Source organism: Stigmatopora nigra, chromosome 17, assembly GCF_051989575.1.
Source record: "Stigmatopora nigra isolate UIUO_SnigA chromosome 17, RoL_Snig_1.1, whole genome shotgun sequence".
Taxonomy (NCBI): domain Eukaryota; kingdom Metazoa; phylum Chordata; class Actinopteri; order Syngnathiformes; family Syngnathidae; genus Stigmatopora; species Stigmatopora nigra.
In genome coordinates this window covers 10,893,892-10,908,521 of record NC_135524.1, presented here as the reverse complement: position 1 = coordinate 10,908,521, position 14,630 = coordinate 10,893,892, and the positions used below count along the sequence as shown (strand labels likewise).

Below are 14,630 nucleotides of genomic sequence, written 5' to 3'. Positions count from 1 at the left end.
GTGTCTGCCAGGGGGCAGCAGCTGGAACAGGTTGTGACCAGGGTGGTATTGGTCGATGACAATGTTCCTAGCTTTGCTGAGGTGGCGAGGGATGGCAATGTCATTAGTGAGGGCAGAGAGCAGCCGATGATCTTCTGGGCAGTGTTGATCACCCTCTTCATGGCCTTTCGGTCTACTGCCGTGCTTCCAGTGTACCACACTGCAATGTAGTATTCCAGGATTCTCTCCACAGTGGCTCTGTAGAAGGTTACCAGAAGCTTGGTATCCAAGTTGTTCCTCCTCAGTACCCCCAGGGCCTTCTTCACCACTGCCATGGCGTTGGTAGACCAGGAGAGCTTGTCCGTTACATGGACCCCCAGGAATTTGAAGGACTGGACCCTGTCTACGCATACTCCATTTATGAGGAGTGAGGCCAGATCTGTGCTGCGTTTGCGAAAGTCCAGGATTATTTCTTTTGTTATTGTGGTGTTTAGTGTGAGATTGTTCACCAAACACCACAAAGACAGTTTGTTCTCTCTGTAGGCCGACTCATCCCCTCCTGAGATGAGTCCGACCACAGTGGTGTCATCAGCAAATTTGATGATGGAATTAGACTGGTGGGTCGGTGTACAGTCGTATGTGGACAGGGAGTACAGAAGAGGACTCAGTACACAGCTATGTAAGAAGAGAGGTTGGGACCAAGTCTAACAGTTTGTGGACCGTTGGTTAAAAAGTTCTTAATCCAGTAGTAGATGGAAGAGGATAGTCCAGGGTGGGAGAGTTTTTCAGCCAAAATGTCCGGTTTTCTAGTGTTGGAATAGCTATAGTCAATGAAAAGCATCCTCACGTAGTTTCCATGGTGCTCCAGGTGGTTCAGTGATGTGTGTAGAGCTACGGCGATGGCGTCCTCCTATTTGCTCTATGGGCAAACTGGTGAGGGTCAACTGAGGGAGGGAATGTATCCCTGATATGGCGGGCGACCAACTTTTCAAAGCACTTCATGATCACAAGTGTAAGTGCAACAGGCCTATAATCATTCAAGGTGTCAATGGTTGCCTTTTTAGGGACAGGGATAATGGTGGAAGATTTCAGGCAGGATGCGATGTTGGATTGTTGCAGGGAACAATTGAAGATCTTTGTGAAAACACCAGTCAGCTGGTTAGCACAGGCTTTGAGCACCTAGATTTGGTTTTCCCCTGCCATGTGATGGTGTAGTGATAAACTTGCCTGACTTCAGTGTGGGCTGGTGCAGGCTCTGTTTCCGCTGGTGGTGGTGTGATTGTGAGTGTGAATCTACATTTCTCTCTATGTGACCTACGGCTAACTGGCGACCAGTCTAGGGTGTAGACTGCCTTTGCAACTGGGATAGTCTCCGGCAAACCCTGCAAAACTTCCGAGGATGCGCAGTACGGAAAATGAATGGATGAATGAATGAATTGTTGTTCCCTGAATAGAGTTCCTTTTACTCATAGTGTATCTCAAAACAGGGGGTGGGTACCGCGAAGAACAAGCCTCATTCTGTTCTTCAACTAAGCTGTAGCCCATTAGAAATTGCATCTTTCTGATATAATATCTTCTACTATTCCTTTTCCACAGTCAATAAAAAGACGAATACTTCACCTGCATATCGGTAAGTTAGCTATTGTCTATTAATGTTGGTATTTAGCCCCACAGCCTACTTCTAGGGATTCAAAGAACACTTGACAACCCACTTTTTATATTGTGTGTACAAATGTTTATTCATCTAGATGTTTTTATTCTGATTTCTTACATTTTCATTTATTTACATATTTTAAAATTAATTATTTACTTGTGTTTTATTTATTTATTTATGTAGCCCATTAGAAATTGCATATTTCTGATATAATATCTTCTACTATTCCTTTTCCACAGTCAATAAAAAGACTATTACTTCACCTGCATATCGGTGAGTTAGTTTTTATCTATTAATGTTGGTATTTAGCCCCACAGCCTACTTCTAGGAATTCATATAACACTTTACAACGCACTTTTTATCTTGTGTGTACAAATGTTTATTCATCTAGATGTATTTATTCTGATTTCTTTCATTTTCATTTATTTACATATTTTTTAATTAATTATTTACTTGTGTTTTCTTTATTTCATAGCAAGAGAACATGATTACGGAAGCTTATTCCATTTATCTTAAAAATTAAAAAAGCCCTGGTCGTATATCAAATTCATTCTTTTGGAAGTTGTTTTTTCAGTTGATTCTTTTTTGAAACCTCCATTTTTCTAATTAATTAATTTCATGGGGTTGTTTTTTTATTATTTTTTTCTTCCTCATATATAATTTTTTTTCCGTGGGTTGTGCTTTGAATATTTTTTTTCTTCTTCATTTTTCCAATTAATTACATTTTGGTGTCCTTATTATAATTAATTATTTTTCAAAACTCCTTTTTTCAAATTCCTTAATTTTTTGGTGTTGTTCATTATTATTATTTTTAATTATGTATTTATCTTCTTTGTTTATTGAAAAGAAAAAAAATTCGGGTTGTATTTTGAAGTTTTTTTGTCTTCGTTTTTCAAATTAATTTATTTTCTTGTTTTTTTGAATTATTTTTTTCTTCACATCTCATCTCATTTTCTGAACCGCTGAATCCTCATTAGGATTTGCGGGTGTTGCTGGACAGCTGACTTTGGGCCAGAGGCGGGGGACAGCCTGAATTGATGGCCAGCCAATTGCAGGGCACAAGGAGACAAACAACCATTCACACTCATACCTAGGGGCAATTTAAAGTGTCCAATCAGTATACCATGCATGTCTTTTCGAATGTGGGCGGAAACCAGAGTACCCCGGAGAAAACCCATGCTTTCCCGGGAGAACATGCAAACTCCATACAAGTGGACCGACCTGGATTTGAACCCAGGTCCCCCACTGTGAGGCCGACACGCTAACCAGCTGCCAGGCAGTCATTTATTTCTTCTTCGTTTTTCAAATTATTTTCTTTGTTGGGTTGTTTTTTGAATATAATTGTTTATGCTTTATTTTTTAAATAAATTTGTTTTGTGGTTGTTTTTTTATTTTGTTTCTCCTTCTTTTTTTTGTTTCATTTATTTTCCTCAGCCTGGCTGCCCAGGAAAAAAAAACATCAAAAAGTTAGTTATCAAGATACTCGAGCAGTTCACCTTCCCCAAATTCTAGAAAGGAAGACCCGTGATTGCGCACACACTTTCTTCCTTTCAGCGTAATCAAGTTGTATATAGATGTGGGGCTAAGACAGTAAGAGATCAAAGGCCGTTTTTTAAGTCACATTAATGACGAGTACGCGATCAGTTTCCTCTAGTCTTGAATTTGCCCAAAGCCATTCGTGCGAGACTTCAGAATGTATGTTATAAATGAATCTGTCACTACAAAGGGTCTTTTCTTGCTCGTCTTTTTTAACTATTAGGACCTTACATGAAAAGCCCAAAGTAGGATTCCCCCATTATAACTAACACTATGTTTTTACGCCTACACAGAAATAGTACAATTGTGTATATTTATTAAATATTACAGCTATACATATGTCAAAAGACTGTAATGCAGGCAAGCCCAGCTCTTCCAGGAGTACCCCAAGATGTTCCCAGGCAAGCTGAGAGACATAATCTCCCCAGCGTGTCTGAGGTCAGTCCCGTGCCCTCCCCCCACTGGGACATCCGTTCTTTCGTTCATTACGGTTGCAAATTGTTCCAATGATAGTTTTGATCACGGCCCAATGAAGCCAACAAAACCACATCATTTGCAAAAAGCTGGGATACAATACCAAACCAGACCTCAACACCACGGCTGTGCCTATATTCTGTCCATTCAAGTTATTAACAGAGTCGGTGACATAGGGCGGCCCTGGCGGGGTCCAACCCCCACTGGAGACAGGTCCAACTTATTGCTGGCTAAATGGACGAGAGTGACACCGGTCATAAAGGGACCCGACACCGCCTTTCAGGGGTTCCAGAAACCCATTCTTCCGGAGTAACCCCCACAAAACTCCCCGGGGAACACCTTCTCCAGGTCCACAAAGCACATGTAGATTGGTTGGGCGAAATCCTAACCCCAGAACAGACCTTCCCAGGGAGGTTAAAGAGTGTGATTCCCCTATTATTGGAACACACCCTTTAAAAAAGGGGAACCACCAATCCGGTCTGCCAATCCAGAGGCACTGTCCCAGATGTTCTCGGGATGTTGCAATGGCGTGTCTATCAAGACAGACCCACAACATCTAGAGCCTTTAGACATTTTGGGCAGATGTCATCCACCAAGGAGATTTTTAAGCTTTTTTTAGTGTGTCGGTGGAATTGAGGAGGTCTTAAAAGTATTCGACCCATTGACTCACAACATCCTGAGTTGAGGTGAGCAGCACCCTATCCTCACTGTACACTGTGTTGACTGTGCACTGCTTCCGCCTCCTGGGACGCCGGATGATGGACCAAAATTTGCTTGAGGCAACCTGGAAGTCGCTCTCCATGGCCTCACCAAACTCCTCCCATGCCTGGGTTTTAGCCTCAGAGAAGACCAGAGCCATGTGCTGCTTGTCCACCCGGTACCTGTCAGCTCCCTCCGGAGACCCATGGGCCAAAAAGGCCCAGTAGTAGACCTTTTTCAGCCTTACGACATCCCTTACCGCCAGTGTCCACCAGCGGTTTCTGGGGTTCCCTCCACGATGGGCACCGACCATCTTCAGGCAGTAGCTCCGGCTTGCCACTTCAGCAAAAAAAGCCGAGAGGTCGGTAGAGGGGTCCCCCACGTCTTCCCAAACATGAGAGAAGCTCTGTCTGGGAGATAGTAATTGAAACTCCTTCTGACAGGGGACCCCTCCAGGGTACTCGGACGTTTCGGCAAAAGACGTTTGGTCCTCGGACGTTTGGTCGACCAGACATTTTGTAGAATGGATGGGCCGTCGACTGGACGTTTGTTTGGTGGGTTCGCTCCCTCTTATGAGAGGGAGAGAGACTGTTGAAAGCGACCAACCAGGTAATCTCTCCCTAAAATTATAATCATGAGAGATACAGTGAGTTTGTAATTGCATTGATAATGTAAGAGCATTAATATCTAAATATTGCTCACTCCCAGCAGATCTATTGGCATGTGTGTACATGTGTGTACTATTCAGTGCCTGCTTGCTCCCGGCAGAGCAGAGAGTTTACTGTTGAAAGCGATCAATCAGGTAACCTCTCGCTCTCAAAATTATAATCATTAGAGAGAGAGTTTGTAATTGCATTGATAATGTAAGAGCATTAATATCTAAATATCCAAATGGCGTGTGTGTACATGCTAATCAACGCCGGATTCGCATGCTCGCCCCGCCTCCGGATTGGCTCGTATTGGCATGTGTGTACAGTTTTTCAAACTACGGTCCGCGGACCATTCATCAATAAGCTGCCATTTACGGCGGTGGACGTCCGGCTGGGATTGACGGGGATGGACGTACGGTTGTCAAAAAGAATGGATGGCAGCCGGACGTCCATCACTATCAATGGCAGCCGGACGTCCACCGCCATCTATGGTAGTCGGACGTCCACCGCTGTCAATAGCAGCCGGACGTCCACCGCCATCTATGGTAGCCGGACGTCCACCGCTGTCAATGGCAGCCTATTGGTAATATGTTTAATTTGGGAAAATCATCGTATAAAAGAAGCAAATTTTTCTATACCAGTGGTAGGCAAACTTTTGAATGGCAGCTCATTGATAATGTGTTTAACTTGGAAGAATTATAGTATAAAAGAGGCAAGTTTGTCTGTACCGGGGGTGAAAAAACGTTTTGACTTGCTCTGCCGGGAGCGAGCGTGTGAATCCGGCACTGAATAGCATGTACACACACGGCAATAGATATTTAGATATTAATGCTCTTATGTTGTCAATACAATTACAAACTCTCTGTCTTGATTATAATTTAGAGAGCGAGAGAGTACCTGGTTGATTACTTCCAACAGTAAACTTTCTGCTCTGCCGGGAGCGAGCGAGCGAATCCGGCGCTGAATAGCATGTACACTGCCGGGAGCGAGCGATATTTAGATATTAATGCTCTTACATTGTCAATGCAATTACAAACTCTCTCTCATGATTATAATTTTGAGAGCGAGAGATTACCTGGTTGCTCGCTTTCAACAGTCTCTCTCCCTCTCATAAGAGGGAGCGAACCCGGCGACCAAACGTCCGGTCGACGGCCCGTCCGTTCTACGAAATGTCATGTTGACCAAACGTCCGGGACCAAACGTCTGGGACCAAATGTCCGGGGACCAAACGTCCGGGATCAAATGTCTTTTCGACGCAGCGTCCGGTCACATTCCGCCAGCCATTCCCTGCAATCCTTCACAAAACGTTTGTGTCCACTGGACTGCACCGGCACCCGCGCCCACCACCAGAGCCAACTCACCACCAACTGGTGATTGGTTGACAACTCCGCCCTCTCTTTACACAAAATCTCTGAACTGCTGTTTTGTGCATGCACTCAAAAACAACAGTCAGGTGCCTCCTCCCACCCGAGGACGGAGGGATGCTACACTCTCGTCTACTACACCCTAACATACAGACACCGAGCCGGGGGCAATAAGTATGCCCACACCTGCTTGGTGCCTCTCAGTGTGAGCGACTCCAGAGTGGAAGAGTTTCCAACCCTCTCTCGAGAGGAGTGGTACCAGAACTCAAGTTGTGTTGACTCCCAATATACCAACCCGTAATTGTTTGACATCACGCACTAGCCGGGGCTCGTTCCCAAATGGAGAGGTGAAATTCCACATCCCAAGAGCCAGTTTCTGGAGCCAGGGATCGGACCGCCAAGGATCCCTCCTTTGGCTGGCGTCCAGTTTTCGGCGTTCTGGCCCCTCACATAATTGGTGACTTCGATATAAATACGTTTTAGTCCAAGTCCTTTGTCTTCTTGTGGCCATAGGTCAGGAAACAAAACGAATTAAAAATAACACCATTGTCTGTTACAGTAGTGTGCCGTCAGGTCCTTCAGGGCCTTCTCTGCTGGCCTAAGAAATATCTGAATTACAGACTGATGTTAATTATATTTTGTCCATGAATCCTTCTTTTCATTGCTTTCACCCTGGTTGCACTGCTTCCCGGTGTGTTTTCATATTGAAGCATTTAACCAATGGCATTTCAGTCATTATTTGTTGCCAGGGTCAGAAATCTGCCACAAGGCCTTCACAATCAGTTCTGCAGGCTCTGCTGCATAAAGCAAGCATCGATAAAACTGTTGCTTTAACCAATCAGATTCTGATTTGGTGACAAGGCCTTCTCACAGGCGTAGAGATATGCCATTGCTTACACAAACTATGGTTGGCTAGTTATAGAGTAGGCGGGCCAATGCCAGAGTGAGCGGAGCTTCTGGTTATAGTTTCCTGGTCGACCAGTTTTGGTTCCCGAGTATTTGTGTTTGCGTCTGTGGCTGTTTTTGCCAGAGTTCCAGGCTGCCGACTGACGCCTGTTCCATTTCCATCAGGCAGGCACTTCTGGACTTTCTGGCTTCCTCCACCGCGCAACATTCCGCCTATAAGTAGATGTTGTACGTTTGGTTGTCTGTGGACTGTGGAACATGCTTTAAAAAACAAGAACAAAGCCTATGTTTTGACTGATTTGTTTATGACAAACAATGGTGTGTTTTAAGTCGTTTTGTTACCTGACATGTGTAGGCAGATAAGTACAGTAATCCCACAAATATCGGGGACAATGGACCCATGGCCACAAGAAGACAAAGCACTAGGACTAAAACTCCCATTTGCCTGTTTTTTGAGGCTGTTTGTCTTACATACACATAAACTTATTCATTAATTTATCTCCATACCGCGCATTCATCGAAAGAGTTGCGGGGGCTGCTGGAGGCTAACCCAGCTGTCTTTGGGCGAACTACACCTTCGACTAGTCGCCAGTTACCCGTAGCGCACACAAAGGGACAAACGACCATCCGCACCCCCAATCATACCGCCACCAGTGGGACTTGAGACCACGCCTGCCCACACCGAAGTCAGACTAATTAACCTTTTACACTATGAGGTCGTCACGTATGTCAGGAGTGGCTTGGTTGCCCCTCCTGGCATGATGTCATGACCGTCAGGAGTGGCTGGGTGGCCCTCCTGGCATGATGTCATGATTGTTATCAGCCGTGGCAATTAGGTGATTCTGTTTTTTCCTGGCTATTTAAGCATTATGAGTTTGTTGAATGTTGGGCAGATCGTCTGGTTTTTTTCCCTGTGTTTCCACGTTTGTCATGCCGTTCACTTGATGCCACGCCACGCTTCATGTTTCTTTTCTGTAGTAGTAAGTAATCAAGCCAAGTTGTTTATGTTATGTTTTTCCCGTTTATTAAACCAAGCAACAAGAGCAACATATCTGCCTCCCCTTTTCCATTTGCTTCGGCGACTCCGCACCAGTGTTCACCCCCCCCCCCCCCCCCGATCGCGTCGCACTACGCGACGGGATCGTAACAACGTAAATGTAAAGTGTTGTCTTTTTTACTTGTCAAAGCTGATTTTCCAGCTCACTCTACTTGCGAACCATTTGTGGAGTATAAAATGTATTCTTTATACTTTTATTCAGAAAAGACACCATGGACTCGTTTTTGTTGAGGTGTTTCGATGCAGCCCGATTTCAATGTACTTCTGTGTAGCAGATAGCCTTCAGTTTGAACTGTTGTTCCTAAGTGTATTTCTTTTCCGGGAGTCAAAAACAAAATTGTTGCATAATACATTCTTATACATTTCTATTCGTACGTGATCTTTTGGTGTCGACAACAAAGAGATTTTTGTATTTTTCACTTTGTTTACTGAAGGTATGGAGAGGCAGCTTATTCAACATACACGGGAGGCCTTTGTGAGTGGGAGAACCCGCAATCTTGGGTTCAGGGTACAACAGCTTCAGGCACTGCAGAGGATGGTCAGTGAGAGGGAAGTTGAAATCACAGCAGCTCTCAAACAGGACATCAATAGGGTGAGTGAACACAAAAAATTAGGCCTATCAAGCAATATTCATTAATTTTATTATGACTTTTATGTTCTTGTATTTCTATAATATGTGTTGGATGTCTTACAGAGCCAGTACGATACATCACTTTTGGAATTAATCGGAATAGACAATGAAATTAACCTCGCTCTGGAGAAAGTAGGAGAATGGGCAGCTCCCCGTCTGGTGGAGAAGAATCTCCTCACAATTTCAGACAAGGCTTACATTCAGTCTGAACCCCTAGGAGTGGTGTTAATAATTGGAGCTTGGAATTACCCGTGGGCCTTGACATTGATACCCCTTGTAGGAGCGATAGCTGCAGGTATATATATATATATATATATATTTATATAGATATAGATATAGAAATAGATATAGATATAGATATAGATATAGATATAGATATAGATATAGATATAGATATAGAAATAGATATAGATATAGATATAGATATAGATATAGATATAGATGTAGATGTAGATGTAGATGTAGATGTAGATGTAGATGTAGGTGTAGGTGTAGGTGTAGGCGTAGGCGTAGGCGTAGGCGTAGGCGTAGGCGTAGGCGTAGGCGTAGACGTAGACGTCGACGTAGATTTAGACGTAGATTTAGATTTAGATGTAGATATAGATAGATAAATATAGCCATAGCTGCCACCTACATCCTATAAGTTGGAATTCATCCATCCTTCCTAATGCATTTTTAAAGACAAACAAAATGACATTTGTTTTTATAAGTTGCAGAGGGATAAAGGAGGTTCATAAAATTTGAGGTACAGACTCCTCTTTAATTGTTGACAATACTCGATAACCAATTTTTTTGATAATAAATTGAATTATGGATTCCTGTCAATTTAATTGAGTAGTTGTTGCCGATTTACTAGGTACCCCTACCTAATTGGTGTCCCTTCAGTAAGAGGAGATACAACATTACTTGCATTAGCTACTATATATATTTAATGTTTTTTGGTATCATTATATATATTCTGTCTGTCATTCTGTCATTTTCTTTATTTTCTCATTTACCTCCAACCCTCTGAAAAGTTTCAGAATTAACCAATTTGGAATGCATAAATTATTAAAATATTACCTTTGCCAATTCTCAATAAGGTTATTAATATCCCAGTATAAACAGCAGCTACTGCTTGAGTGGGGGATAATAGGTTTAGAATCTGATTCATTTGTGCTTAGCTTTCTGAGAGAACCTTACCTCTGATGTTTCTGAATCAAGGATGAAAGATGTGTCTAAATTCACAGTGGTAAAGATCACTACCCACCGAGCTTGCTCTAATTTGACTATCTTGTGTGACTAACTACTTTTCAAATGTTTTTCACAACTAAAGTCGGAATATCTCGGATTCAGGAGGAGCAGTGTGGTTTTCATCCTGGCCGCCCGAGTGGATCAGCTCTATACTCTCAGCGGGGTTCTTTGGGGTACATGGGAGTTCACTCAACCAGTCTACATTACCTTTGTGAATTTGGAGAAGGCATTTTACCTTGTCCCTCAGGGAGTCTTGTGGGTGGCAGTCCAGGAGTGTCCGATTCTGTTCATAACTTTTATTATTTTTGCAAATGATGTAGTAGTTGGCTTCATCTGGAAGTGATCTCCAACTCTCACGGGAGTAATTTGCACACAATTGTGAAGTGGTCTGCATTAGAATCAGCAACCTTTTTTTTCAGAAATAGGCTTTTATCATCATCGAATCATCCAAAGCCTATTGTCATCATACACAGCAGCTGTGATGAAATTGGTGGTGCTACTCCACAAAGTGTGCTTTTCCGGCAAGAGACCAAAAGTAATAAATATAAAACTATAAGTCACATCCTGTTAAGGTAAATACAAAAATGTACAAGATATTATTACTATCCACGCAGATCCCGGTGGTTCATTGCATGTTTGTTGGCAATCTGCTGTGATGGATATATCGCATTTGCCTCCGAGAGTAACCATATCCTGGCGACTGTGGAAAAAAAAGTTTGACTCGCAGATGTTAGCAAACAATGACAAGACTGAGGAAACAAAACACCAAACTGGAGAGCAAGTGCCAGCTGCACCCGTGCGCGCCACCATCCCAGATTACTTACCTCCTCACTATCTCCTCACTTACCTTTAATCAGCCAGCAGGAGGTAGATCACCGCCCAACGTTCTTCATGTTACCTGACCCCGTAATTATTGCACAGAAGGGATTGTGAGTCGTGCTACCGCAAGTTCAGAGTCCTGATGGCTGTGGGAAAAAACTGTCCTTAAGTCTATTTGTCCATGCTTTGTGAGACCTATGGCGCCTGCCAGGGGTCAGCAGCTGGAACAGGTTTTGATCCAATGTCCCCAATTGTGCCCTACTCTCGTCTTCTCCGCGCACAGCAATCATATGGAGCGCAAGAATAAAATCCATTTTTTTCCCATGATGGCACGCGGCAGCCAGTGGCAATAAAATTTTTGGGTTGGCTTCCACAGTAACCAGATACACTGTCTGTCAATGGCAGCAGCCCAATCTGCATCACTGAACGCTTGGATACCCAGTGTTTCACAATTTCTGTAACACAATATTTTGTCAACGTACTTTTAAGATACCGCAATACATGTTTAACTGTTACCCATTGTTCATCAGTTGGCTCTGTAAAATACTGTGACATTTTCTGCAACAAAACTTAAATCAGGTCATATACAAACACTTAAGTAGATGAGGCTACCTATAGCTCTATTTTCTGACATCCATCATATCTTCAGTTGATAACCTGTTGACCTACAGTCTCTGTCAAAAGTTTACATACATTTGTGAAGAACATAATGTCATGGCTCTCTTGAGTTTCCAGTTATTTCTACAACTCTGTTTTTTCTCTGATAGAGTGATTGGAACAGATACTTCTTTGTCACAAAAAACATCCATGAAGTTTGGTTCTTTTATGACTTTATTATGGGTGAACAGAAAAAAGTGATCAAATCTGCTTGGTCAAAAATATACATACAGCAGCGCTAATATTTGGTAACTTGTCTCTGGCCATTTTGACTTCAATTAGGCGCTTTTGGTAGACGTCCACAAGCTTCTGGCAAGCTTCTGGTTGAACCTATGTTCTCAATGGGGTTTAAGTCAGGACTTTGGGATGGCCATTCTAAAACGTTAATTGTAGCCTGATTTAGCCATTCGATCACCACTTTGGATGCGCGTTTGGGGTCATTGTCCTGTTGGAACACTCAACTGCGCCATGGACTCAATCTTTGGGCTGATAACTTTCTTCTTATTTTGAAGAATTTTAAGGTAATCCTACTTCTTCATTATCCTATTTACTCTCTGTAAATCACCAGTTTCATTGGCAGCAAAAAAGCCCCACAAGCATAATACTACAACCACCGTGCTTGATGGTAGGCATGGTGTTCTTGGGGTAAAAGGCCGCGCCTTTTCTCCTCCCAACATATTGCTGGGCATTGTGGCCAAACAGCTCGATTTTTGTTTTGTCTGACCCCAGAAGGTCCGCCAGAAGGTCTTATATTTGTCCATGGGATCAGCAGCAATCTTTAGTTGAGCCTTAAGGTGCCGCTTTTAGAGCAAGGGCTTTTTTCTTGCAGGACCTCTCAATCCATGGAGATGCAAAACACGCTTGACTGTGGACACTGACACCTGTGTTTCAGCAGCTTCTAATTCTTGGCAGATCTGCTTTTTGGTGATTCTCGGTCGAATCTTCACCCTCCTGACCAATTTTCTCTCAGCAGCAGGTGATAGCTTGCGTTTTTTTTCCTGATTGTGGCAGTGACAAAACAGTGCAGTGCACTTTATACTTACAAACAATTGTTTTCACTGTTGCTCTTGGGACCTGCAGCTGCTTTGAAATGACTGCAAGTGACTTTCCTGACGTGTTCAAGTCAAGGATTCGCTATTTCAAATCCATGCTGAGCTACTTACTATCCCATTGTAGCGTTTGTTGGCGTTTGCATCCAATGAGCCCTATTTAAATGGCCTCAGAGAAGTCACCAGCTCATAATCACTCACAAATTAAGAGGCCATGTTATGAAGCTCATTTCACTGACACAACTTTCTAAGTCACCAAAATTGCTAATTCGTGTTGCTGTATGCATATTTTTGACCCAGCAGATTTGATCACTTTTTTTGTTAACCCATAAAAAAGTCATAAAAGAACCAAACTTCATGAATGTTTTTTGTGACAAAGAAGTATCTGGTCCAAGAAAAATCAGAGTTGTAGAAATAACTGGGAACTCAAGAGAGCCATGACATTATGTCCTTCACAAGTGTATGTAAACTTTTGACCACAACTGTAGGTTTAGAATTTCACATTTCAAACTGTTCTATGATTTTCTCCACATACAGAGACACTTTGCTACTTCACGCTTCGGTTATGGCTAGTTCACTACATCGTCGATTTTTTTTATTCATTCAGTCATCTTCCAAACCATCTTTCGAAAGGATAGTGGGGTTGCTGGAGCCTAACACAGCTGTCGTCAGGTGAAAGGCATACTACACCCTAGACTGGTTGCCAGTCAGTCCTAGGGCACGCAGAGGGACAAATGAGCATCCGACATCCCAATCATAGCGCAGCCTGCGGGAATCGAGCCCGTGTCTGCTGGCAATGAAGTCAGGCGGGTGAACCTTTACTACAGCATGAGGGGACTTCCTTTTTTATTTGTTTTTTTAAATTTATTTTTTATTATTTTTAAGTCCATAAAAATGTGAAAATCCATGGTGAACTCTCAAGTGGAAGCCACTCCCCTGACTTCTTCTTGCTACTATTACTGAGCAATGAATAATTATTTTTTTAATAGTCTTGACCCTAGTTTGCGGATTTTCACTTTATCTCCTGGTAAAATCATCCTATTAACTGAATAGTGTCATTACCCTGCAGGCAATGGAGCTGTGGTGAAACCTTCAGAGATTTCTGCATACTCGTCCGCTCTCTTGGAAAGACTGCTGCCTCTATATTTGGATAAGGTATGAAATATTGTAGCATGTTCTCTTTTTCCATTAACAAAATAAAAACATTTTCCAACTTATATTGTAACTTGCATTTTTCAAAAGAACTATACTTCACATGTAAATTGAGAGAGAGAGAGAGAGAGAGAGAGAGAGAGAGAGAGAGAGAGAGAGAGAGAGAGAGAGAGAGAGAGAGAGAGAGAGAGAGAGAGAGAGAGAGAGAGAGAGAAGACTCAAGAACTGTTTTGGTTTCTAACATGCCCTCTTAAAAATCATCAAGCAATGCAGACCTCAGGGAAACCATGTTTTATTTTTGTTTTACAAACACGAAATTCAATATTTTTAAAATACTCTTATTTTGCTGTCAGGCAGTCAGAAGTCCATGCTGGACTTATGTGAGACCAGTTTTAATTTTTTTCCTCTCTCTCTTGATATTTGTAGGATTTGTATCCAGTGGTTGTAGGAGGGGTGCTCGAGACGCAGGAATTATTGAAGCAGAGATTTGACCACATCTTCTACACTGGAAGTAGCCCGGTGGGCAAATTGGTGATGGAGGCTGCTGCACAACACCTCACCCCAGTGACTCTGGAGTTAGGGGGGAAGAGTCCTTGCTACATCGACAAGATTTGTGACATCAGAGTTGCCTGTCGGTAACTGTTGTGTGAATGATAATGGTCAAGCAAAACCATTGCCAAAGTTGTGATTGAAAGCATGAGCAGTGTTATGATCGTGGGTGTAGGACCCGAAAGCAGGCAAGGTTGCGAGTCTGGTTCTTTCATATATTT

The 14,630-nt window shown here is 42.8% G+C and overlaps 1 protein-coding gene across 1 annotated transcript in view; it reads left to right on the top strand.

Annotated features, from left to right (window-relative positions):
• The first annotated feature begins 1,444 nt into the window (after positions 1–1,444).
• The window catches only part of LOC144210917 (aldehyde dehydrogenase, dimeric NADP-preferring-like), a 35,373-nt gene continuing 22,187 nt past the window's right edge, over positions 1,445–14,630 (top strand). The window contains exons 1-6 of the mRNA XM_077737877.1: positions 1,445–1,609; positions 1,873–1,906; positions 8,754–8,911; positions 9,014–9,245; positions 13,778–13,863; positions 14,287–14,495. Coding sequence (XP_077594003.1) covers positions 8,756–8,911; positions 9,014–9,245; positions 13,778–13,863; positions 14,287–14,495 — 683 coding nt within the window. The 5' untranslated portion in view covers positions 1,445–1,609; positions 1,873–1,906; positions 8,754–8,755. The remainder of the gene's footprint in view (positions 1,610–1,872; positions 1,907–8,753; positions 8,912–9,013; positions 9,246–13,777; positions 13,864–14,286; positions 14,496–14,630) is intronic.